Genomic DNA, 27,506 nt, shown 5'->3' with positions numbered 1-27,506 from the left:
CTGCAAGACTATAAATAAGGTCTTTGAAAATAAATTATTTCTCATGTTAACAGCATTTATTTCCAGATTTCGCGCGTTATCACCAATTCGATAAGTAGCAAATATATTTTCTGCTGGCTCGTGCTAAAAACCCTTTCCGTTTTTGGATGAAACATATGCATGGTTTGATTTTTTGCTAGGCATTTACTTATCGAAAGTAAACTCATAGCAAAATGTAAATTAACTTGAAATGCCATTAACCTATACGCTAATCTTTACTGTAATTGTCGCGAGATTTCGGGGCGACACGTACGATTACGGTTGATTTGTCAGGAATTCGGGTAAAAAAAACGCGTGACTTCGCAGAAACACCCTTTTCAAAAAGAATAATAATAGATCATTCATTCACTTGTCGTTATGGCCTCGTTTCTCACGGAGAATGAGGATACGCCTCGTCCTATTATCGTAAATGGTTGTATTAGTACTCTATGTATTGCAGTTGTAATGTTAGTTCAAGTACATTTTACAACAATTTACGCTTCTATTTTACTTCACAACACCTCCCTCTGTTATTTATAAAGCTGTTGCTATACTGAGTTAGAATGAGTAATAATAGTTGAAGAAAATGTAGTAAACATCACTTAGTTTGAAATAGTCGAAGGTTTGATTATTAAAAAGAGTTTCCTAACATTGTAAAACAGTGTATATATATTTATATATATGTAAATAGCGTGTTCACGATGGCCCTTACAATTCAAGACATCAGGGTAAAGGACATTGAAAAACGGAAACTTCCATCCAAGCACTATGTAAGTACATTGCTACAAATGTCGACTAGAAAAAAGAAATTCTGTGATTCAAACAACAAAGCGGTGCTAGCATTTGACTATAATTATGCTTTACCTATTTTTAAAATAATATATATATATATATGACATTTTCGACTTGATTCATGTGTTTTGTATCACCGTGTGTTTAATGAAGCATGTGTTCTGTATATATAAGCGTGGAATTGTGCGAATATAAATAAAAGGTACTCCTGCAGTATGCGCACCAAGATGTCGCACAACCCGAACCCTAACCTGGTATACGACCTGTGTTCAGGTAGTGCGCCATCTTGGTGCGAATACTTCAGAAGGTCCAAATAAAATATCCGTGATGTATATTTTTTGTTTGTCAATAGTATCATTCGTTTTGTGAACAGTGGCGTATCTGCGTAACAAGGCATGCATGACAAAGTTTAAAAATGCACCCCCTTGATCGTTGACTGACAATTTTTAACGACTGTGGTTGAATTGATTTACTTACACATTAGTATTTAAGTAAATGTACTAACTTCAGGTATTTCCAATTTGAAATTATTTCATCCAGACATTTTACGATTGAAATATTTTGCCCCTTTTCTCTCGAACCATGGCTGCCATGATCTAGATATGCCACTGTTTGTATGTAATGTACTACCATCGAGGGTAATACCATTAAGAGCAAAAAGATTGGCAAATATTGTGATTTCCGCTTGAGCATCTCTCGATAACCGCGATTTGCACATTGCTTTTTTGTGTCTGTATGAAGTCTGTATGAATTGGTTGTACCGTGACAAAGAAGGAAATGGTTTTGCAGTTTTTGATTTCTCTATATTCATAAGCATTCTCGCAAAAATAATTCTTCAATGCTATATCTGACTTCTATAGAATTTAAACATTGTACGACTACATCATAGTACAGGGTCCATAAAGTTTTAATTTTTTTTAAATTGCATAGGAAATTTATCGATACCATATATTGTTACGGCCGCCACAGGTTTATTAAATAAAGTAAAAATACTTGAACAATTACAACTTAAAAAACAACAAACCTGGTTAAGATATATTGAAAACTGACTTCACGACAAAATTGAAATTGTAAAGGGACTATATGGACACCCTGTATAATACATATATATATATTTTTAAATATCTTGTTTTTGCGTGCAGTAATAATATTTTAAAACTTTTCCATATTTTAGGCGTACATTATCGAGGTCGAATGGAGTAACAATACCAAATCGATGATAGGTAGACAATACAGTGCGTTCTTCGATTTTCAAGTAAGTTTGTGGACTGAGATTGAGACGTGTACCTAATGACGTCTCCCTTTATGCCTTAAAAATAATTTATTGACTTTGAAGAGTTTACCTATAATGCGTCGTAGGGAGTGCCGAGATTCGATTGTTGAACACGAATAAAAGACCTACACTACAACCACAGGTTTTTTGCTGAAATATCACCTATTTATATCTGCCATTTAGTGGTTACTGGGTATAGGTCGATAGTTGCCATCATCTTCGTTCTAGGTATTTTCCCCCGATGTTTATCTTCATATTAACTTTTGATATCGACCTGAACAAATTCTCAGAAAAGCAGCCTGACATTCTTCTATACTGGTGACACGGGAAGAGATCAAAAACAAATTCAATCGAGCAATTTTCAAATAATTGTATTAAGTTAGAATCATTGTTTATTGTGTTTTTGAATTAAGTGCACCGTATAGTTTTACGAGACGCTTATTCACGTTTACGCTCCGAACAAGAAGCCACTGATCTTTCTGTTTCGCATCGTCTACCCAATTTATTGAACCATGCGATGTGTAATTTGAATCTTGGATGTGTAATCTGCGATACCAACAAAGTTTAGTCAAACGCTTCAAACGAACTCTAGCTTACCTGTAGACGCTTTGAGTTTGCGGAAATTTGTGGAATTCCTGTTTCGATGTGTGCTATCAATTGGGTTTCTGCGAGACTAACTGGTTATTCTTCTACCATGCTGTCGTGTCGGTGAATCCGTAAGCATATAATGCAAGGATGCTGTTGCAAAAGTGAAGATAATTATTCTAAGTGATTCAAAAATCTTGCTGGACACTAACATAAATATATTTCTGTAACGTTTCGTCTGACCAAAGTCAGACTTGCGCTGACAAAAATTATTCAACTACAACGAAACGTTACAGAAATAAATATATCTGTGTTAGCGTGCAGCAATACTCTTGAATTAGTTGGGATCGCTGTTTTGAACTTACCGATAGGCCATCGTTCTGGTACAGCTTGATACGTCATTTGGCTTTAAACATTAGTTTAACGCAAACGCAAGAAATTCATCTTTATTTCTATGTGCGTAGATGTCACTTTTGGAGTTATTTCCGGTAGAGGCAGGCCAGAGAGATCCCAGACAACGTCAGATTCCATTCCTACCTGGCAAATTATTATTTCGACGTTCGAACACTAGAGAAGTTGCATTGAAGAGGCTGAGACCGATTGCAGAATATTGTATTGTAAGTACAATAGATGGTAATCTCGTGGTGATTCATCTTAATTGCTGTACTTGAGTGTGTGGGTAGCGATTCTTAATAGTGGAATTGATGATTTGAAACCTGGTAACATATGATGTTCTTTGATGAAATCATTTGAACTTTTCCAAGCTTTGACTTGGCCAGTGCGTATCTGTAATATTTAAGCAAACTCGATGACTTATAATCTCTGGATAGCGAACGTCACGAATAAAAATTATGACGCGGAAGCGAGTATGAGCTTACACATTACCCAAACAACAACTGCGAGTGCTAGAAATCTGTAGAAAAATGGTTATAACGAAAGTGAAATGCCCAAATATATGAACACGAAAGCAAAAACCAAAAGCTATCATATATTTTACGGTATACCGGTAATCTGACTTATCAAAAAACTCTCGAATTCGCCGAACACCATGTCGCTAAAATGTGATCGCGCAACCGCCACATGGTGCGCAATTTTTAATTTTTGATGACGTCATCAAAACTTCAAAGAGAAAAAGTTCACAGAAATTTTGGAAATAAAAAAGTAATAACTTTCTAGCGACAACAACACACTTTAACCACTGACAATTTCAAAGCAATTGATCCTGTATTTGAAGAGAAAATAATCTATTTTTTTATGACAAGAAGAAGAAAAAGAATAGGAAAAAGATCAACAACATAATAACATAGCGATCCATAAGTACACATGTGTTCAATAAATCACAAATATTTTTACAGGGAATTTCAAAACTCCCCAAACACATTTCTGAAAGCGAAGTTGTAGTGGAGTTCTTCACACCAACCGAAGAAGACAAATCCACTATAAGAAGAACAAGGTAAACCGCGATCATTTATAAGTAAAGGATTAGTGTCCTTAACATTGATTAGGCGGGAATGAATCTTACCAAATCTGTATATCTACGTTATATGGTGAGTGATGATTACGTTAGAACACAATGTTTAATTTTCTGACTATACAAACTATTACAGTACATTACAACAGCTATCTATAATCAGAGATTGAATTCAAAATTTGAGAACAGCTTCTATTTTGTATCGAACTCACTAACAACAGGTTGTCTCCTTAAAAAAAAACATGCCGAGCTGATAGGCCTGGAAACAAGAAAAGTTTCGCTGACAAAAGGACCCGTACGACCAACTGAATATAGCCATCGGTTATAACTTGCAATATCTCACTTCGTAATCGCTATAACCGCTCCAGGTTGATTTGTCACACATATATATATGTATTTAATAATATGATTGCTAGAAATATTAGGATATTTGAAAGTTGACATATATATTAATTTTATTCCAGTGTTTCACCAGAGAAACAGTCAGGTATGTTTATGTATTTTATGCCTGATTTACTCGGATTTCAAAATATTTTTCTTTGTTAACTTAGTGTGAACTAATTTAATATTTCCATTCAATTTTCGGTTCTGGATTATATTAACAGAATGATGCCTGATCCATAGAGGTTCATCCATCCGTAGTTTATCGTGTTGTTGTTGTATATATAATATATATTGGTTTTATATCTCAGGCGTGAAGACAGCAAATGAAATCACCGGACCTGTAACTTTTGACAAATATATTGCAATCGCTGAATACACAAAAGAAAACAAGAAAGAACTAAGCTTGAAAGAAGGACAAGTTGTCGAAGTTGTGGAAAAACACGAAAATGGTGAGGATTAAATTTCCCGTGATAGTCTGTAAGATATATATGTGAGGTCCTATGAGGTCCTTATGTACAATGATAAGCTATATTCCAACATAAAGCACAATAGGTGAAATAAATCCGATTTTTTTAATTCTTTATATTCAAGGATGTAGTCGTATGAGATCGTCATGATGATCGTCATGATGATCGTCTTGTTATTTGCGATCCCGACTCCAGCCGAGCTAATGCAAGTTAGAAGCTTCAAGTTTTAAATACCTACATATTGGTATTGTGGGATACGATGTATTTCAGATTTCAATGAAATGTAGTTGCGCTGAAGTAGTAAACATAAAGTAACATTAAAACTAGACAGAAACACAACAACTGTAAAATCAATACGCTATAATAGCGTTAAATCTCGAAGAAAGCGTTGCCACAACTTCCCACAATTTGTTGCATTTATCGTAGGTTATTCGAGACCTTTGTCCCTTCTATTAACAACAAAATCCTTTTTTTATTTTCACAGGATGGTGGTTAGCAGCAAACGAGGAAGGCATGAGCGGTTGGGTTCCTGGAGTTTATCTGGAATCATTATACGGAGAGACGGCGGTTCAATCAAGCAAGAGATTGAAACCAGGATCAGGTGAGAATAACAATATCAGAATTACTTTTGTGACTAACATGCAACGCAAGTTATATTTAAAAAATTACCAAACATGGTAACTTATCTTATATAATTCTATAAATAAATGTAACTGTTTACTGATAACTCCTCAAAAGTTTTAACATCGCATAAAAATGTGTAGGAATTTTTTTAATTGCTTACACTCAGTGTTGTCTCACCAGGTGAGATGTATGAAGCCATCACAGATTTCAAAGCAAGTAGTTCTGATGAAATGAGTTTTAACTATAGTGACGTCGTTGAGGTTCTAGAGAAAAATTTAGAAGGATGGTGGTATGCGAGGTATGGTGTGTTGTTTAATTTTTAGTTTGGACTGATTAACTTCAAGAAATATACAGGGTTGTCGCTAGATCAACAGGAAATTTGTCAAATAGCTATTCATTTTTACAAATGATGATTTGAAAACGAGCTTAGGAAAAGCTTGTAACGATAACCGACAAGTTCACCTTCGAAACGCTACACGAGCTTGGACTTCTATTAGGACACTGCTAGAAAGTGCAAAGACAACTTTTATTTACGAGTGTAATATAACATATGCCCTCAAAAAACTTTGTTAAAGTTGTTCCTAAAAACATAAAAATTTTCTGTTTTTCTGGCGACCACCCTGTGTATATATTTAATATATATACTGTATATATATACACTATTTGGCTAAAACTTCGTCGTCCAAATTTCACCTTCCCTGATTGTCCAATCTATTTTACCATAGTACGATTCTTATTTGCATTGAAAGCGTAATTTAACGTCCCATTTGGCAACAATAAATTGCTCTCATACTCAAATCATTGCGAACAAGTGCTTCGTTTTTTTTATATTGATTGGTGATTTATAATTTAAGATTAAATGCAGTTTTTTAATGAAATTATAAATATCAGGCGGGACGATGCAGAGGGATGGGTTCCAGCAACATATCTTGAAAAATCCAATGCAACAACAACAACGAAATATACACCTACTCGTGTGAGACCAGGTAAACATCACAATTCAAATCTGTGGTGCCCAACACTCTTCTATATATTCCTTCCCCCGCCTGAATGGGATTTCTTTATTTCTCCCTCAATATCTAAAATGCTCTGTTTCCGTTTTTTGTTTAACTTTTAAACAATTTCTAGCTGATGGTATGCTCAAGTAGCAGTTAGCACTCTAACTTTTGTATAGACTATAATGTGTTCATAAATGTGTTCATAAAGCTACACCGAGTACACAATAATTCAGTACTATCATGCCGATATAACCTAACGTCGCCATGGGAAGGAATTCCTCTCCAGTTGGGAATGTTTGATTTAAGCGAATGTCTCTTAATTTTAATTCTTACCTGTTTCTCCATGTACTATATCACTTATACTGAATATTTTTAAAATCCAAATACAGCTCTGAAATTGCTATTAAAAGAATGTGTTTGTTTTTAGGTTTTGATGCAAAAGCTAAGTGGCGAAAAAGCATCGAGAAAGCGAAAAAACCTCCTCCAAAAAGACAAACAGTCAGGAGAACGCTGACACAAGCAGCCGCAGCAAGAGTGCAGGTAATACAGTGGTGCATTCAAAGACGCAAATCAGCCCTTGGCATGTCGTGGTAATCAGCGAACCAGTTCTTGTTTTTCGTTCTAGATGTTTGATGACCACAGTATATAGGTTACGCGCATCGAAGCCTTTACCTAGTACCAATTGTTAAATTTGACGTTGCCAAAGTCATGTATTGCATTCATGTAAAGTCAAGTCATGTTAATGTAGCTTACGTAGTGATATATTTTCTGAAACGAGAAAACACGTTGTCAGTGAGTGACAGAAGAGAACCTTTTTTTAGTTTCAATACCCATCACTGGTAATAACATGCTATTATGGGATATTTATCTAAGGTTCCATTACATTTGAAGCCACGTACATTTGAACCCATGACAATTGCACCTGTATGCTATTGCACCTATGGATTTTTTTTTGTTTCACGGATAGTTAAACCCATACTAACCCTAACCCATGGGATTTAGCACCCGCATATAGATTGAACCCGTGGATATACGCATAGGTTCAAATGTACATGGGTTCAAATGTACGGTCACCTTTATCTAAACACCTTTTTCATAGTTCCAAGTTGGCTGTTACTCTGAATACATTCTGTTTTTAAGACATAAGCGGGCAGATCGAAATGCGACTCGAACGACTTAGAGCCACTCAGATATTGGCAGGGTTAGAAAGATAATTGCATTGACAACCGAAATATACATACAGCTGTATATATGGATATGCTTCATTGCCTTTGCCAAAGTTCTTCTCAAGCATTAGCACATTTTGAACATACCTTTTTATTTCGATACCCATCTCAAGATTTTAATCAATAACGTTTTAAACCAGGCATCTAATAACTAGATTCACAGAACCTTCGATTCAAAGATAGTTATCTTCTTGGTCGGCATACATTACACGACAATTTATCACGTGAGCTGGTCTCTAAACTGAACGCTTTAATATTTAGATCAACGATACCTTCGCTAAACCAACGATTCTTTTTTATTTTCGATTTTCCATTTCACAGAACGATTTTACCGCAAAGATGATAAAACAAGAATCTATAATAGAAGAAGATGATGAAGAAGAATTTGCTGGAATTTATAAAACAATCGCATCGTTTGATTCAACAATTCCAGATGGGATCAGTTTTGATAAAGAACAAACAGTTTATGTAAGAATAAATGACATGCTCAGCGATAGGATGGGATTTACATATTTATCCTGGGGGTCTGGGCGATAAGACGTCTTAATAATATGGCGAACCATGGCATCTAGTCCGGTTACATTCCACGTTGGGTATTTGTTTTCGGAAGCATGGACTCGGTAGTGGAGGAAGCCGTAAACGACCACGGGTTACGTGAACCACCGCCCTACGGTGTCGAAGAGTACAACAATCCTTTCGCACATAACTATCCTCGCATGGGATTCGAACCTGCAAACCCACGCGGGATAATCAGAAGTATCAGCCATCGCTCAAGCTATTGTCTATACAGCTTGTTTTTATACAAGACACATGGAATGAGGTCTTTTTTGCTGGCCATTTGTCATTGACGGAGTATCTTTTTTGAGAGGCTTTGTTGCCTATGTTTGCAACCCTGTGAAAAATGTGCAATTGTGAATTAATTTTCAGTTATAATTTATTGAATCCTCAAATTAGAGAGCAACGCTTTTTTTAATCAGAGCAGGAAATAATTACGTTATTTTTAACATCGGAAAAGATAGTGTTTCAAAAGGGCCTACATCCATTTCTTACATCCAGCCTAGTGGAGCTGTAATTTAACATATAGAATATTGTGTAAAAATGAAAGTCGATGATATTTAAAGCACAACAGGTGTTAGCAAAACGATGTAGTTTGTCGACTAATACCGATTGTTCTTTATGTATCGTCGACATGAATATACATATGGTGACATAATGGCATAAAAGTTAATGGTGAACATCGTTAAATTAAAATACTATATACAGGTAACGCAGAAATCTTCAGCTGGTTGGTGTTACGGTAGAATCGGAGACAAACGAGGCTGGGTTCCTGAAACTTATCTCATTCAGAAAACACCAGAACAAAGCCCTAAGCCTCGGCCACCGAGACCTCCCGCGCCAAAAGCAGGAAACGGCTCAAAAATTGGAAGCAGTCAGAAATCAACCACAAAACCTAACGGAAAACTTATCCCTCTTACAAAGTTTGAAGACGTTGTGAGCGAAGTCTTTAGGTAAGTTACAACAAAAACTTATTAATTACCAATTAATCAGTGGGCATATAGTTCAACTGAATATGTTATTAATGTTTAATTATTAATGTTTGGTTTACTATGAGCAAAGATGTTATAAGCCAGGGTTTCCTATACTTTCTGTTCATCGGCACCCTTGGGACAATTTATAAATTTACTTGTGTACCTCCAAATCAGCTGTTTTGTCTTACGTACTGTAATCGGAGTCATGTAAATTGAAAATAAAAGTCATGTAAATTGAAAAACTAGGTAACGGTAGATACTGTAATTGTGTTAATAGCGTCTATTGGGTTAAAAATTTAACTTCCTATAGGGAGTTCTTAAACTCGGTTTTCCAAATCATTAATATCAGGTGAAAAAAAATATTTGAGATCGATTAGAAACATTGGAACGAATTCCCTTGTCCTCTATCTAATGTACACCCATTGAAAAGTAAAAATGTACTTCTGGTGGTAAATGTACCCCAGCTTGGAACTTTTGGTATAAATAGATAGGTATACTTTCACAGGTATATATACTAAACTGCCGACATGGCAAACTTCGGACCTCCAGAAGTATGCGCACAAAGATGACGCACAACCTTAACATAGTATGTGTGTGTGTGTACCGGTTAGGTTCAGGTTGTGCGACATCTTGGTGCGCATACTTCTGGAGCACCCAAACGTCTCTATACCCGTTATATAATTTTAGTAACTTTTTTTATTTCATTGCATATATGTGGTCTGATAGCAAAGCAGAATGGAAAAGAAAAGAATCGCCTCTACCACCAAAACCTACGTCACCGAGAAATAGTCCGTTGCCAGAACCAAAAAGTTAGTAGAAAAGTAGTTGTGAGTACCGTAATTTGGTAACTTTAAAATAACTTTCTACGTTCGCGATTGTCGCTATCGCAAAAAGTCTTTCACCCGGATTAGAGAGCAATCTACCTGGTATTGTATCTACTATGGTAAATTACTGATATTGTGTGAAATAATAAAGTATGTCTATATATTCGATTACTATAATGTGTGGCTATCATCAGCGCAATGCAGGTTACAACAATTGAAAACCGACTACATGCTCATAACAATCATTGCGATATTATGGTGGATTGTGTCACAGTTTAGGTTTTGCTACTGTGTGTAAATAGGTCAAAAGACTCAAAGATTTCGGATTGGTTGTTTATCGTAGAGCTCTACATTTAAACGCTTATCACAACAATAATGAGCAAACACAACACAATAGCAGTCAACGTCCTGCCTTTCCCGACGAGAAGAGAACGAAAACCATTTTATCTCACCACTAGGGGGTGGTTGGAGTCGAGACCCGGCCTAAATCAAGGATCTGGGAAATAGCATACAGAGAAATATGAAAAGATATTAACACAACACAAACACGGACATCCGTGACAGTTGCAAGTTCTTATACTACAGTTATAGATACTTCCTTATATTTTAAATTTAGCGTGATGTATTACTATAGATTAGACTTGGGCAAAGCATGGCCCGCGGGTCAAATCCGGTCCGTTGGGTAATTCAATCTTGCCCACCTGATGCTGCCACAACCAAACTGAAATCAAATTTTGATGTTTAGCTAAAAATAGCTCAAGGAGTTTGTTACGATTGCGGTTAAATTTAGTTTGGGCACGAGGCATATTGTTTTCCACCTTTACTTTGTAACACTGTAAATATTGTTCATAAAATGTAACTTTTTTCTTCAAACTGACATGGCCTGCCAGTCTAGGTGGGCAAAATTTTTGGTTCGAACACCTTGCCCACAACTTCTATAGATTCACTGTCATCGTCGGCGAGAAAACTCTCACCCGCGATGGCGGCATATGTAATCTTCAACTGCGTACTCTAGATTGTAAGAAAAAAGATCAATCTTCAATGACTACAGGCATAACACTCGTGGTCTAGTCTGTAGTGAATTAGTTTTGTTTTTTCCAACCGGATGGACATAAAAAGTGAAGTATGGTTCACTATGCGATCAGGTTGACGAGGCTCAGATCACCCATTGTCACTTTATCGAATGATACCTATTTGTTCGTTTTCTTTTGTTTAGAAATAGATCTGAGTGTCTACGACTGGTACAGAGATGTATCAAGACAGGAAGCGGAAGGTGCGCTGGTTTGCGAAGGACAGGTCAATTACAGTTTTTTTGTTTTTTTGTCGATTATTGAAATTCCATTTTTCATATAATATAAAGCCATTGCATTCACAAGACATTATGAAATATGACTTTTGTTTCATTTGTAACATCAGTAAAAATACTTCTACAAAATGATTAAGCTAATACTACAAGTTTGAAACATTTCAAAAAATACATTGTTTGTAATCTCTTATTAGGAAAGACAAGTGCTTTACATCTCAGAACTGTTCAACTGTTCAAAAGATATTTTGAGTTGTTCAGCACGTTTTAATTACTAAAATTAAATTGAATTTTCGATTTAGGTGATAGTGTATTCAATGAGAAAACTACACAAACACATAAAACACTATTCTAACTTCATTTAGAAACAATGATATTGAATTATTCTTGTTGTATTTTTTTTAATTTACTAATTAAATCGACCTATCTTCGACTTTATAGGAAGGATATTTCATTATACGGCCAAGCCAACGTGGAGCTACTCAAGGAAAGCCTTATTCGCTTACACTATTTCATCAAGGAATAGTTTGGAATTTTCACATTAGATTTCGCGCAGATCAAAAGTATGCTCTCGGCGTTTACAAAGATTCAGAACCTTGTTTTTCTCGGTTGCCAGATTTAGTTGAATATTATCAACAGAATCCAATGTTAATCGGAGAGGAAGAACGAAAAGTGAAACTCGTTGATACTCCACAAGAACTTTATGCTATCTGTTAAATGCGAAGTTGTTTCAAACTAAAGTAACTAGATATACTTTCACTCTCTCTCTCTCCTTCGATCTATCTCTCGCTCTCTCACTCACACCCTTTCTTAACCTATCTATTTTATATCCGCACATCTTTTACTTCATTGCATGTATATCATGAACGTTGGACGCCGATATTTGATTTACATTATCGTTATTTCGAATCGTGTCTGTTTTTATACTTCTGAACTGCTCGTACGTTTTGGATGAATTTAATTGCTATTGAACGTCAATAAAATAATTATCAACCTGTGCTATTGATTTGGTTTCTGCAGAACAAACTACTCATCCTTCTTCTATTCTTTTTTGCTGGAATATTCGTAACCATATAATACGAGGATGCTGTAGCAAGAGTGAATTTACCTATTCTAAATCGCTTAAAATAAATGTCATTCAGCATTTTTATTATTTTAAAATTCATTCTCTATCCGTATATTTTGTACAAAACAGACAGTAGAAATGAATCCAATATTTCAATATAACAACACGGTAACAAATACAGCTAAGTTAAATACACCCAAAATATTTTGGTTTAAATTAAGTTTACTTGAAGCAAGACAGTCAATCAGCAATTACGCTCATCTTGCACAAAAATGAATGAAGAAACCTGAAAAGCACATCAGCCTTTATGTCATAGATTCTAACATCGAAGTTTTTGTTGGAAGATTGACCAATTGCGACGTTCTGAGTCGGGAATTAGAGCCGTTATTTTACAGATCATATTGAGAGCCGTCCCAGCATCCTTCACACCAAACTTCACTGCCATATAAACGGCACAAATCTGTATTTTAGGGTTTGAAGCAGGCAGGAGCGATACAATGATATTGATGACTTTATTCATGTTTCCAAAGATCTGATCTGTTCGCGTGTGATGATCTAGATATTCGTAAGCATCCTCGATTTTTCCATCATCTACTAAGTCGGCTGTAAATTCCGCAATGTCGCACACAAACTTGCTCAAATCTTAAAAAAAAGTGGGAAATTATTCTTCAAGTTGTCTGAAAGCCTCGAGCTCTCAACTGAGAGTGAAACACTAACGCTTAACAAGATTGACACGATGGCAGAAAAAGCATTAACACGCCAGCGGTTACGTGAACCACCCTACTACGTGATGAAGAGTCCAGCAATGATTTCGGACATTGTTAAGCCTCACAGGATTCGAACCCACACAAGACAAATCAAAGGGTGATGACAAGCGTATTACTAACACTTGTACCATACGACGCAACGTAACGCGCTAAGGGCAATATATCGGTTTATGCTTGTGAATATCGAAATTTGCACCTATAATATTTAACTACCTGAATAATGACATTAATATTTATTGCACAGAGGACAACACTGATTAAACAATCAGCGCCATGCGCGTTTTTGTATCATTGCAGCAAGCGCTTTATTTTTGTTGACGTGGTTCGAGCTGAAAAATGCTCTTTCTGCGGTCCAAACACCAGTTTCTTAGGAAGTTTCTAATTACCGGTATACAAATTCGGTGAATAATTTGGGGTGGTAATGTGACTTCGATGCCATTCTAATGAAATGGAAATCCAATAAAATACAATGTGATTGATTCGAATTTTACATCGGATGCCGAGGCTCGCATACAATCGCACTCCAGAAAATTATTGTTCAGAAATTTAGGCTCATAGCAATGTTATGTGCTTTCATCTGAATTTCAACCAAATCCTGTGAATTCTGTTTATTTTGTTAGGACTTGTATTTGTATAAAACCAGCTGATATTAGTAACGTTTTACACCTATGTAAACAATAAATCTTGGAATATTTTAATACTCTCTGCTTGATATGGCACATATGATAAATCGTTATGTAACACCGTAATAACCAAGGCGAGTCATATTCATGTGGACGCAATCAAATAGTTCTTATAAAATCATACAAATGGTAAGTAACCCTTGCTGTTCATTGAAAGCTGTGCAGACCTTATCAAAGTTTTCCCATCATAACCTACATGATTTCGCACAATATGAAAATCAAAAACTTGTAAATCAGAGTCATTGTAACTTGTGAATATGGCATATCGCGCTAGATTATGTTGGCAGTGCCTTCAAAGTTATCGGGCTCCATTCCAATTACCGAACTTTTACAGAATGGGTAATCCTTTTTTGATTCAGCCATTCATCCGCGATATGGTTATATGTGAAGTTAATTTAAACTAGGATGTGAAAAACATCGCGGGGTGTGCAGCGTCTCACTAGTTTAATGTTCTCCTCGATAATTTTTTATAACAAGCTTTCTGGCTTGACAGAGTGCCGTTAACCTGAAGTGTTGCATATGAAATAATTATCCTTTGTACGTATGTTAATACTAGATAATGCAATGGTTAGGACATTTAATACTTCTGTATGCTCCTAAATATAAAATATTTAGGCATTATTTATAGCGTATGAAATAAATACTCTACTAACTGAATTTTTCTAAAATAAAATTTGTGAGAAAAAAAAAACTAATCCCGTATTTAGTAATACCTAATATGTAATACTTTTCTACTTGCATGATTTATTCACCTCTCTCACGCAAATACTACATTGTGGTTCAATAATGATCACTAAACGGACACAAACAATATAGATAAATAGATACTCACCCAAATCTTGCGACATATTTGATGTTTATGTCGATACATTGACCAGAAATAATTCCAGTGCTATGCTTTCTTCATTCTACCTCCAATAATTATTTATTTGCTGGACTATCCGAAGCTATGTGTGTCACGTGAATAATATTTGAACATTTGATTTTGTCGACCCAATTTTAATCATTTATGAACAAAATGAATAGATTTTATGTTAGGTTGACACTTGTCCGAGTAATATCTCTGGTAATTAATACGGGTTACACAACCATATGGATACGGAATGTCGTCGTATTTTTTGGTATTGTGTCAAGCTGCCCGGCCACAGCTTGCAGCTTTTATTTGTATCACCTATCACCAATACCGAATGAACATTGGAAAGCCACCTAAAAACATTTGGTTAACGTAATAATACATGATGCGCACGAGGGTGAATAAGAAAAAGGCTCAAAAGCATTATGGTGTCAGCTCATATATAATATATTATCATCATACTTTTAGATTAGAGTTGACGCCATGAAAATTTTTTCCTAATTTTTCCTTTTTTCTTTTTCTTGCTCAATATATATCTACTTGTGTCCTTTCCATTTTATGCCATGATGAAGTTTTTCTGTATAGAAATTCGAAACGTCGGCAAATTACATCGTTTTGCTAACACCGGCTGAACTTTATATATTATCAACATGTGCATCTGCATATCAGACTATGCCTGCAACCCGAGAGTAAATTCATTGTTATTTTATGTTCGCAATGATATCAATAGGAAAACTCGTTTTTACCTCAATAATGAGCAACACATATATTCACTTCTAAATCGAAGTAGTTGATTTATGTTATATCAAAGGATTTTTAGCGCGAACACGCTTTTTCACATTGTTTGCTAACCCATTCGCGTTCTTTAATAAAAGAGTCGCCAATTACAGGGCCTTAGCTTAATTTTGTGACACGCAATCAGATACAGTCAAAGATAACAGTTAACACTATAGATTTTAAGCTATACTTATGTTATGCATATGTTAATTTCTGGTCTGATGGAATCTTGGAACAAATTGCTACGATTGAAATTATTAGCTAAATAATCAGTATTACCCAGGATATATATACGCTAAACGTTTAATTGCTTGTGAAGTATTCGGAGCAGCTGTGGTAATAAAGAAATAAGCGAAAATTATTAATTTTTTTTCGAGAATTTTGCTCGATTCGACTCTGTAATCTCAAATCTGTAATATCACATGAAATGCAACAAAAACTTATGGATTACGAGCACGTTATGAATCCTCAATTTGACCAGCATGGCTGCTTGTTTGGAAGACGCTTTTAGCGAAAAATCGATAAAGCATTTTTGAGTGTTGTGTTGCAACTAATAATATAGGGTGTTAATAATGTCTTAGAAATTTTTAAAATTGCGAAGTGAATTTATCGATACCATATATTTTTTTGACCTCACAGATGTATTAAATGAGGTAAAAATACTTAAACAACTACTGATTAAACAAAACAAAAAACTTGTTAAGATATATTGAGAACTGACTTCACAACAAAATTGAAATTTTGAAGGGATTTCATGGACACCTGTATATCGGAGTTTTTCAATATTGATTCATTCACTAATCAATGTTAATGCATATTTTATCACAACTACCCAAATATCTATTTCCGTTATAAGCTACAGCAGGCAATGCAAAAGTCAACGTACATGTATTTTTACCGAGCTCGTGCACGATTTCAAGACATCGAATTACCGTCACGAACTGTTGTCACGGCCCAAACAAAAACTTTTTGCAACACAAAGAAACGTTTGGCATTCACTGTTCTTCAAAGTTTAAATTTTTCATATCAGGTGACAAAAAGGTATCTGAAATAAATTGTATAAAGCGGGAAGATTTGAGAAAAAATAAAATGTAGCGAAGAGAGGTTACGTAAATGATAGTTGAATACAATTTAACCATGATTGTTTTGTTTATAATCCATCCACCGAATATATATACATATAAAGGGTGTCCATAAAGTCTTAAATTTGTGAAAATTGCAAAGGAATTTTTCGATATCATATATTTTTTTGGCCGTCAAAGATGTATTAAATGAAGTAAAAATAGCTGTACAATTACTGATTCAAAACAACAAACTTGGTAAAAATATATTGAGGACTGACTTCATAACAAAGTTGAAATTGTGAAGGGACTGCATGGACTATGCGCATATTCGTAGAAAAAGGTCATTATACTTTATGTATCAACATTTTTCACTATGCGTTGGCATAAGATATACTTATTCCTTTTGTGTTAGTTTGCTGTAAGTATGGACGAAATATGAATAAAAGTGAGTTACTAATACAGTATGTTATTGGCCAATCAGCGCTGAAGGTGGAACAAAGCATTTTTAAAAATACTTTCTCGTGAAAAATGAAAAATGAACATCGACTAATGGAAGCCAAGTTTGCAACGAAGCTAATATAATCAGCAAAATAAATTTCTTTGACATTAAAAAGCGTAATTTCCCTATTTATCACCATAAAGTTGATATATTATTTTCGCGTATTGATCCCTGCATTAAGAATGTTTTAAATGACCAATGCAATAAGCATTGACCTTCAAATTTGTCAGAATAGCCAAGGTTATTGCAGTTTGAGGTGGAAGGTTTTTGTTTATTACCGAATTTTCACTAAGAAATTAATCGATTTAGACTTATGAAATAACATGGAAGCGGACTTTACACTATAGATGTATATGTAGTACCATAATGCGTTAAACGTTATGTACATGTTTCGTTTTTCTGCACTGGTCGTTAAATTACTCGAGTAAGTAATAGGATTTTTGCAGTATTTTGAGTAGTGTGAAGCTTCTCAAAATTGGTCTTTGCGTTTAATATCTCTGTTGCGTTCACGGTGTTGGAAAAACCTTTTACTTTGAGTCAGTGACAGCAGAACACGCGTGCAACACGGTGCACGTTTTTTTTTAGTTCTAAAAAAGAGAAGCACTGCATGTTTCTAGTTTTTGTTTATTTTCGTAACAATGACAAAACAAATATAATGTCAAAGTTGCTGTAATAATTGAAACTTAGCCAACCATTCATAGTCACAGGCATGTTCGCTTCTGTAATTTTGACTGCCATTTGTTAATTAGTATTAGCTATATTTCAAACAATTAAGTATAAGTCAATGTATTTCGATTTAGTCACGATCCCAAAACCCGGAATAGACCAGGACTAACCAAGATCCCAGTTCCATTTTGAAACAATATAGAAACTTTCAAGACGTACACAAATTTGCATAACTCAGCTTGCAATAACACTATTAAAAAATAGTCGCAATGGTTTAAAATAAGAAAAATATTTCTGGAGTCGATTGTGAAGAAACATCCATTGCGTTTCAAAAATATTCTTATCTAACCAAATACAAAGTCCTCAGTATCCGTGTTTAGCGAAAATCTTATCCGTCTGGAGTTAGAGACATTTTATTCTGAAAGCTTCCGTTAGGTGAAATTCAATACTAGTTCGAATGTCACTAACTTCTCAGTAGGTTGCAGCATGTATTAATGAAGAAATTAAATATGGCGTTCGTTCAACAACTAATTATTAGATAAACAATTTTCCTCTCTTCTATTTTCAACAATAATCCAGTACTTTGAACTGGTTTTCTAGTCTACGCGTGACGGGAAAGCGTATAGGTTGTTTTATGGCCAATTACGTGTAATTCTGAGTTGTATTTCTTTACATTGTTTCTGGAGAAACGGCGTCTGAAAATAATCTAACTTGGCAAAGCCGTTTCAGTCTTCCGAATGTTAGCGTTTCTATGTTTCGTAACGTCTCAAAAAATATAACAAACACACAAGAATGGATCTTTTAAAAAAAAAATTCTGTCAATTTTAGAGCACGATTACACTACACGACATTTTTAACCTTGTCTCGCTAACCAGTCCCTGTTGCAATATTTTGATAAAATATTGGATTTCATTTGTGCAACTGTCACTCTTTCCTTGTCTAGGGTTTTTCTTTAAAGTATGGATGCATGAAGTGTTTTTTACATCAGGTGCAGGGTGATGAATAACTTGAGAGATATGTCCGAAGATAAAATGATGAATTTATTTTATACATGAATAGGTTTTGCATGTCGCTGTGACTGCACAAGATACATGTAATGGGACTTTATAAAACACTGATTAACATGAAACAATCTACATTGCGGTGTCTCATCATTTCAATTTGTAGTCATTTTTGAAATTGTAAATAGACTGTATGGACACCCTATACCACACTCTGGTTATAGCGATAATGTTAGACGTACCCGTTAAGCAATGGTGAACTCGCCGCTCCCTAAGTATGTGCACCAAGATGACGCACAACCTGAACCCAAACCTTGCACATATACTATGTTCAGTTTGTGCGCCATCTTGGTGAACATACTTATGGAGGTCCGAAAACTCGGCATATCTAAATGACAGCTTGACTGAATATGTTTGAAGGAAAATGTGCAGAGGGAGATTTATCAAAATTCAATTTAATTGGCATTGTTTCGTTTCTCATGATCTGTCTACTCCGTGTCGAACGTTTAACTCTTTTCTTTCCATGTTTAATATCGTTATATGTCGTTATTTCCTGTTAACAACAGAAAATTGATCACGCACCTAGACAGTCAAAATACGTGCCACTTGCAATATCAGCTTACATTCATGTTATGGTACGATGGCGAATGTATCAGTCGAGTCGATTTGTAATGCAATAGATAGAAGCAAGATTTTATTCAAGAAGTAAATGAAAAGGCCGTTAAACTATCCCAAGCAGATGATAACGTACTGCGTAAGACTGTTAATAACAGACAGCCAGAGTTGTGAACTTGTGACACGTTGTATCACATAATTAATTAAACTTAGCTATTTTACGGTTTGCCAGTTACTGGTAGTGTCAGTATGCTAACGAATTGTATAATCTGCACTGATAGGATCTGATTTAAAATGGTCTTCAAACATTATTTCTATAATATCCCTAGAAAAGGCTATCAGGGTACCATATACCTCCACCTATTAAGTTTATATATTTATAAATTAAAAAACGTTGATTACCCAGAACTGTGTATCTAATATTGAGGTTTATTTGTTCTCAAATAATATTCCTATAATCTCTCTCAAAGAGTTCAATTAGGCTACCTAATTTAAACAATATTTCCACTTTTTAGATTTATTAATTGCAGCAAATTTGGATTACCAAAAGCAGCGTATCTAGACATGTCAGTGCCTAGTGGTATATTGAGTAGCGGACATTTGGTACCTGTATTGGGATTCGCCACTAGAAACGTAAGTATTTATTTAATATGTTCACCAATATATTGCCTTATTTAATTACTTTTCATATAAAGTCTTCGATTGTAATGGCCGACATTCAAACTTGGAGTCTATATGGCTCGTAAATGTACGCCTGGTGGCGTTGCTGTGTGGTTGGTAATTTAAATGGAATTTTTCCGGTTCGGTTTGCGGTCAACGTCAGGATTAGTTAGGGTTAGCGACGTTAGCGACGAAAAAACTAATACACGAAAAATACTGCTGCCTTCGAAAAAAATTTCAATTTTGTGATCGTTAATGTGTATTTCATGCTTGTTTGTAAGCCTGTAGTCCTAAAGAATAAAGGCAATGTCAACGAATCAACATAACGTCATAACAGTTTACTTATGTACAGACTTATTTATCTAATGAGAGGTGAGCGGCTTTGAACACATCTTTTCAAATATCGAATCATATGTTAGTTATGTTTAACACAATTCTAGTAATTTTCGAGGCACACTTTGCAAATTGCTTCCTTTTGAAACCGCTGAGTTAGACCGAAATCTGTTTTAAATGCATACAATCAATATGCATGGATCAAATAAAGACATAAATATATCGTAACACAACATAAATCATGTTGTTGAACATTATTCGCCGTCACTTATTTGCAGCTCTTTGGAGAGTTTGAAAGCTTACACCAAATATAAATATATAAAGACTTCTACCAGGTTTATTACGTTTTTGGTGAATTTTGCATGTTTTAGCTTGACAAATGACAAATACTGATCAATGTGTTTCCACAATAAAAGTGTTTATTTTGTATTGAACTGTTCACCTATATTTGGCACCATTGTGACCCGCGAACAATGCAAAAATAATTTTGTGACCCCCGGAGCCGCCAACGTTTGACCACCCTGGCATAAAATCAATATGCATGGATCAAGTAATAACATAAATATATCGTAACACAATATAAAAGATATTGTTGAACATTATTTAACGACGCTTATTTTCAGCTCTTTGGAGAAAACGCCGATAATGCTATTCTTACTGCAATACATTCTGGTTGTCGGCACATTGACACCTCGACAATGAATGAAAATGAAATTGATGTTGGAAAGTCTCTCCAGAGAATATATCGCAATGAAAATATAAAAAGAGAAGATTTGTTTATTTCTAGTAAGGTAAGGAAAACGCATTATTAGCTGAATTTTTTATAATATGTCCATGTATTATAATAATTATAATAAAAAATAAACAACATCAGTAAAACGGTAATCCCGTAGTATATGTACTAGGTTAGGGTTAGGTCATAATTTTATTCCGATTTCCCTACTTTCAGTTTTATGACGAGTTCGGGGACTGTCTGTGTTAGCCAACTGAATATTCTCCTTGCCCAGTGGTTTCAGTCCCTTTACAAAACTTGATGTGAAAATGGCGAACAAAATTAATTACCTTAATATTAGTACACACAATTCTGGAGGGCCGTTAGTCGCGCTTCGTGAGGGTGCAACGTTTCATCTTTGTTATTGCAAACCTTTTTATTCTTTTTTCCCTTTCTTGTGATAAATTTTGATATTTGACATTTTGTACCCAGTATTCTCCTGGTCACCTCAACTCAAACAATGTGCGGAGTGACGTCAGAAGAACACTGTCAAATCTGAAAACCGACTACTTGGATTTATGTCTTTTACAAAGTGCCAGCAGCATTGCGGTATATATGCCAACAAATATTCCTAAACCTAGTCCAGTGGTTCTCAAACGGGGGGCGCGCCCCACAAAGGGGTGTAGACAGTTTTTGAGGGGGCGTGAAGCTTATTAAAAATAAAAATATTTGTTAGATTTGATCTTGCCAGCCGTTTAGATGTTAACTTTCCAAACCTTTATTTATTTATTTCCTTATTTACGTTCCATCCACGTATTTTCAACGATTTTTTCAAACATACTTTTGCCTCACTATCTGTTATACTTGTAGCTTGTTGTAATGTAAGTTACTTTGATGTGAGGTGGGGCGCGAGGCTTGACAAATTCTAAAAAGGGGGCGCATAGAGTTTGTGAACCACTGATCTAGTCAATGTCATTGCGTTGAATATTATAAATTTGAGTACAATTATACAACTACAATTCTTTTCGTATGCGCATTGTCTCATCGGCGGCGGAATTGTTTATCAAAATAATCCCAGTCTATATTTTCCTGATGTGTCGATTAAGTTGCTGTGTAACTAACAGTAGAGCCGAAAATTATTCTTTCACCCTACAAAAATCTTTACAGCTTAGTATGAATAGTATTTTTAAATCTATAGAATGTCAATATTAAACGAGTTTTTTGATATTAATTTGATTTGAACAAAATACAAATCTTAGTTCTAAAAATGACGGCTAACTACTACTATAATAAATTCAATCTAAAGAGTATTCTTAATATATTAATTGTGAAATATCAAAATGTATTTTTGCATTTAATATCTCGTGATTTTTCCAGGCTTCGAAAGGGTTATCCCACACACAAACAATTGATTTTGCAAGGGAATACGATTACATACGAATGTGGAAAGTAAAAGCCTTTTATTTATTTGTTGTACCTCTATGGTAAAACAAAATATCAAACAGACTTATAAATTTTCATTTACAATGAAAATATGCATCATTAATTGGAAATTAATTTTCTTGAATAAATAATGCGCGAGTAGCATCAGGCCGCACTTAGCTATTGTATGAGATTACTTATTTCTGAATAAACTATTTAGGCATTTAGACCAGCATTTGCTTTCTCATAATAACCAGCATTGTAAAAACAATATGTGGATTCTTTGGTTTTTGATTTTAAGATCTTCACAAATTGAACATTCGAGAATGGTAAAACATTTGTACTGTGAATTACAGCTGTACACATCACCCGGTGATATGCATTTAAATGTTCGTGGGAATATTTTTGCTAAACTTAATATTTGTTTTAGGAATTGGAAACACTTCAAAGGGAAGGTTTGATTCGAAGTATTGGACTCTGTGATTTTTCTGAATACCAAATTGATAAAATTATGACAGGGACGTCTGTTGTACCGGCGATTCATCAGATGGAACACAGTAAAATAGAAGAACCTCATGTTCGATTTTGCAAATATAATAATATTGTTTTGGCTGCCTACATTCCTTTGAGACAAAAGTAAGATTTGAATAAAGTTAACTTAACAAGACAAACCACCAGACTTGGTTATGAGTTTGGGAAATATTTAAAAGATATTTATTGATGTCTTCAAGTCTCCCTAGTCTATATACAGGGCTGCCATAACGTCCTTATTTCTAAGATTTGTCCTTATTTTGAGAGCCTTTGTCTTGGAAAATATTTTTTTTATTCATTTCCAAGAAACGTCCTTATTTTGACAAATGTCCTTGTTTTTGTTTTATTACCTAGATTAGTAAATCCGAATGATTGATTTGCTAAAAATTGTATTAGAACCTCATTGATTGCATACGCATTCATGATGTAATAACAGCAAATTGATTGTCACAATGACAAGACAATAGCCTACGAGCAAATTTCAGTTCGTGTAACCTGAATTAAACATCAACTTAGAAGTGAGATGGAACAGATTGTTTCTAGGAATAAAGAACTGCTGAAGCGAATCCTTTCTAGTGCAAAGTATGATTAGACACGGGTCGCACTAGCATGAATACATTTTGTTCATTACATTTCGTACTAATATTATCTTATCATGTTTCCCGACATCCTTAATTTTGGGTTCATATCGATGGCAGCCCTAACTATATGACATTATAACATTAATGAATGTAGACAAAATTAAATAAATGAACAATTCAAGAATATAAAGTATAGGTCAGGGGTCGGCGAACTTTTGTAGTTCACGGGCCAAAATTAAAGGTCGCAAGTCATTGGCGGGCCGCACATATTTTTGGAAAGTTAAGGACCGAAGGAATGGCCAACGAATCACATTTTTTCACACAGATTTCAGTTAAATTTCAAGCAGTGCGCGAAGACTGATCATTTGAATATTTTCTGCGTCAATAAACCATTTGCACTCACCATCAACTTTTTTACGTTCTGTTGCCATTTGTTTAATTATAATCAGTATAGGCTCATTGAACGAGTGGTTGTGAATTATATACTTAGGTTATAATATAATTTAGGGTCTCAAAACAAATTCTGTCATCCAAAGAATATAATCGTCAATACAGCTGTTTTGTTAATATAATTCAGTGAAGTGTCGCGGGCCGGATTATATTGCTCCGCAGGCCGGATCCGACTAACGGGCCGTAGTTTGCCGACCCCTGTTATAGGTATAAAACACTGCGTAGCTTCTAACATGTTTACGTTTGGCGTTCGGTAATTCTCAATAGAAGCAAAAATAGACATGACCCTTATAAGCATAAGTAACTGGGCCCAGCATGTTTGTGATTTTGTAATCAAAAAGACCCTCATATTTAGTCATAGTTTAATTCGATTCATTTTTAACTTTGAATTTATCGGAATGTAACAACTGCAGATGAAAATACGACTCGTTGTTTTTATGATGAGCAACTGACAATTTCTTTTTGAACCTGGGTCTTTACACGTACAAATTCAGACCAAATTCCGTCGCAAAATTTATAGAAGGTGCGTTGAATATTCCTGGGTAGTCGAAGGGTTGTCAATTGATGATTGATTTCATAGATTAACTCAAGGTCACGATGTCACTTGAATGTCAAGATGTCAATCCATTTGTAATTTCACAAGCCAAGTTTATTTGCTGATAATTAAAAAATGAATGTTAAATTCACTACAGATAATTTATCCTATTTTTAATAAATATCGTGAAAATCGTGAACGCGTTTTGAGTGCTTGTGGAACTGAGCTATAGCTATATGGGTGCCAAGCAATCTGTCACTTAACAGAAAATATAAATTTTATGGTTAATTTCGAAATGTCGAATGCATTTTTCATTGCACGAGAAAAGATCATTCAACTTTTGATTAAAATATAAAATTCAGCTGTAGCTAATTCATCTTATTTTGATTGAATATCGTCCAGAATGCTTTCTTTGTCTGCGGGAACTGACGATAAATTGTTATGATACAAGATCCCTCGCTAAGTTTCACGAAACACTCTCCCACGCAGTATCCGCACTGAATCTCTTGCTGAGATTTTACCATTCCGTCAAAGTGCACATTGCACAGAATAGATGGATCCTGCCTTATTTTCTCAAGCATAAAATTACTATATAAATATATGTCTAGGAATCGGAGCGTTTTGCGAAAGAGCGAGAGTGTTTACCAAGAGCTTTTAGCAAACAATGGCCTTGTCTTGTTTAATTGAAACATTTGTGTCGAAATTTCGTGTTTTACCTTATGATTTTTATATACAGGACAGCAACAACAAAATTGCTATACAACGATCGATCATCTGTGAAGGAGATTGCGGTAAAGCATGGAAAAACAACAACACAAATTATAATGAGGTCATACATACAAAGAGGAGTTGTAGTAGTGATAGAAAGTATGAGAACAGCACAAATAAACTGTAAATTCAAGGTAATCACTCAATGCAAGGATCCCTCCTTACATTCTCACCGTTCTCAATATTTTCCGAATTGTATAATATCTTCTTTAACTTGAAGTTTTGTATATCATTTAGCTCTGCGAGTTAACTTAGCGAGTTTTTAGCTGTAATCGTAATTAAGATGTAAACTTGAAAATTCATCCAAAATTTTTATTTTACCTCAACTCTTGATACTTTAAATATGTTATTCTGGTTATTCGATTCAATTTCCCACCGCTGCTAAGTATACTGTATAAACGGCGCTCCGGAAGTATTCGTACCAAGATGACGCACAACCTGAACAACCGTAACCTGGTACAACATACTATGTTCAGGTTGTGCGCCATCTTGGTACGAATACTTCGGAAGCACCGTATAATCTACTGTAGTATGTGGATATGTGATGAATTTTCGATAAAAAATTAACAGCTTCTCCACAGAAAAAGGTACCAAATTATTGGAATTATTTCTGTATTAATAAAAACAACATCAAACCGAATAATTCTGTTCGCAGATCTTTGATTTCGTGCTCGACAGTACCGACATGAAAATGCTGATGACGTCATCAGCAGGGACAAAAACGAGGCTGCGCAGCACGGGTGGTTGCAGCTATGCTCGCTTGATAGACATAATTGAAGACAAGTGAGCATTCATTTTTGTGTAAAACAGATACGAATTAGATCGAAAACGGAAGATTTTTTGGAGGATTTATGAACGTTTTCATTCTATTTTTCAGGCCAAGTATGCACCACCACAGAAGATGGGATGTGGAGAGGATGTATTCCGAAGAAGAAAAATGAAAGTTGCACCTTTATGTATATATTCATAAATAAAATGAGCTGACTCTCACCAAATCAATATATACTTGAGATCTAGTATAAGGCATGTATCGGTGACTATTTCATCGCGTCTATTAAGTTGTATTAGGGTAGGGGTGGAGGAAATTTCCATGTAACGGTCCTGATTCTGAGATACTGTATAACAATGTAAGATTTATGTTAAAACAGTCGCCCAATTACGTCACTCGTGAAGAGCCGGATCTTTTCAATGGATAATCATTTTCTGTTATGTAACATATTCAATCCGCCGAAGCGACCACTTCAAGGGTCTTTATCATATTATTATAATTGTTTTCATGGTTTCTCGAGTTTGGATCGAATTACGACAAAATAAAAGCATTACTAGTCCAAAATACTGCAGCACTCTGCGTTGAACTGAGTCGTATTATGACCGATCATAATAAGTTTGGATAATATTGACAGCCGGTTGTGATTATTTTTTCAAGATATCGCTGTTAGGAAAATCACCTAAGATCTACGATAAAATCTCAAAGTATAAAATTTATTTTAGTCTATAGTTTATTAACTACTCCAACATACTTTAACGTAATCAGGCCACAGCCAGGATTTTCAAAGGGGGTTTCAAAATACATATTAATCGCCTCGAAATCCTCACGGAACGGCTTTTGTAACAGTAGCAGCGATTACACCACTCGCTAAAAGAGCTAACTTTTATTCGGGTAATGATAAAACTAGAAGTACTTCCGGGCGTGTACTTCACGAGACCCCTACTGTATCTTAAACAACAATAATAAAAGCAGCGTAAATGTAAACAACAACAAACGAAGTAAAATCATGACAAGAGCATTCCACGCCGTGGCGTTCCAACTTCAGTTTGTGTGTGTGGCCAATTATGAATTTGTCCGGATACATCATATAAATTTTATTTTAATTAACAATGTATATAAATACGGTCGTATAAACATATTTACCATAACATTTGCCGGTGAAATACTAATTTTTACAAGATTTAAGGTTTTGATTCTACGTGGCTCCGCCATAAGAAAAGCATTTTTCTAGCGCCCCAGAATATGATTTTACAGAAGGCC

At 35.0% G+C, this 27,506-nt stretch overlaps 3 protein-coding genes across 3 annotated transcripts; 2 read left to right on the top strand and 1 right to left on the bottom strand.

Annotated features, from left to right (window-relative positions):
- The first annotated feature begins 590 nt into the window (after positions 1–590).
- LOC120339311 (SH3 and PX domain-containing protein 2B-like) lies at positions 591–12,491 on the top strand. Its single transcript, XM_039407401.2, has 15 exons — positions 591–788; positions 1,985–2,065; positions 3,133–3,285; positions 4,024–4,121; positions 4,604–4,626; positions 4,832–4,972; positions 5,475–5,591; positions 5,795–5,912; positions 6,506–6,600; positions 7,040–7,152; positions 8,160–8,306; positions 9,102–9,346; positions 10,094–10,176; positions 11,408–11,487; positions 11,936–12,491. The coding sequence occupies exons 1-15, from the start codon at positions 720–722 to the stop codon at positions 12,209–12,211; spliced, it is 1,839 nt and encodes a 612-aa protein (XP_039263335.2). The 5' UTR covers positions 591–719; the 3' UTR covers positions 12,212–12,491.
- Positions 12,492–12,633: 142 nt separating this feature from the next.
- LOC120339710 (uncharacterized) lies at positions 12,634–14,975 on the bottom strand. Its single transcript, XM_039407896.2, has 2 exons — positions 14,843–14,975; positions 12,634–13,202 (listed from the first exon to the last, which is right to left on the bottom strand). The coding sequence occupies exons 1-2, from the start codon at positions 14,856–14,858 to the stop codon at positions 12,880–12,882; spliced, it is 339 nt and encodes a 112-aa protein (XP_039263830.2). The 5' UTR covers positions 14,859–14,975; the 3' UTR covers positions 12,634–12,879.
- Positions 14,976–20,001: 5,026 nt separating this feature from the next.
- LOC120339657 (aldo-keto reductase family 1 member B1-like) lies at positions 20,002–26,764 on the top strand. The gene is made up of 8 exons (XM_039407825.2): positions 20,002–20,118; positions 21,102–21,269; positions 21,683–21,799; positions 22,568–22,639; positions 23,043–23,248; positions 25,446–25,611; positions 26,133–26,260; positions 26,355–26,764. Exons 1-8 carry the CDS (start codon positions 20,050–20,052, stop codon positions 26,416–26,418), a joined length of 990 nt encoding a protein of 329 aa, XP_039263759.2. The 5' UTR covers positions 20,002–20,049; the 3' UTR covers positions 26,419–26,764.
- Positions 26,765–27,506: the final 742 nt, after the last annotated feature.

Source organism: Styela clava, chromosome 9 (genome assembly GCF_964204865.1).
Source record: "Styela clava chromosome 9, kaStyClav1.hap1.2, whole genome shotgun sequence".
Lineage (NCBI taxonomy): Eukaryota > Metazoa > Chordata > Ascidiacea > Stolidobranchia > Styelidae > Styela > Styela clava.
The sequence above is the reverse complement of the archived record's forward strand: the minus strand, read 5'-3'. Positions and strand labels throughout refer to the sequence as shown.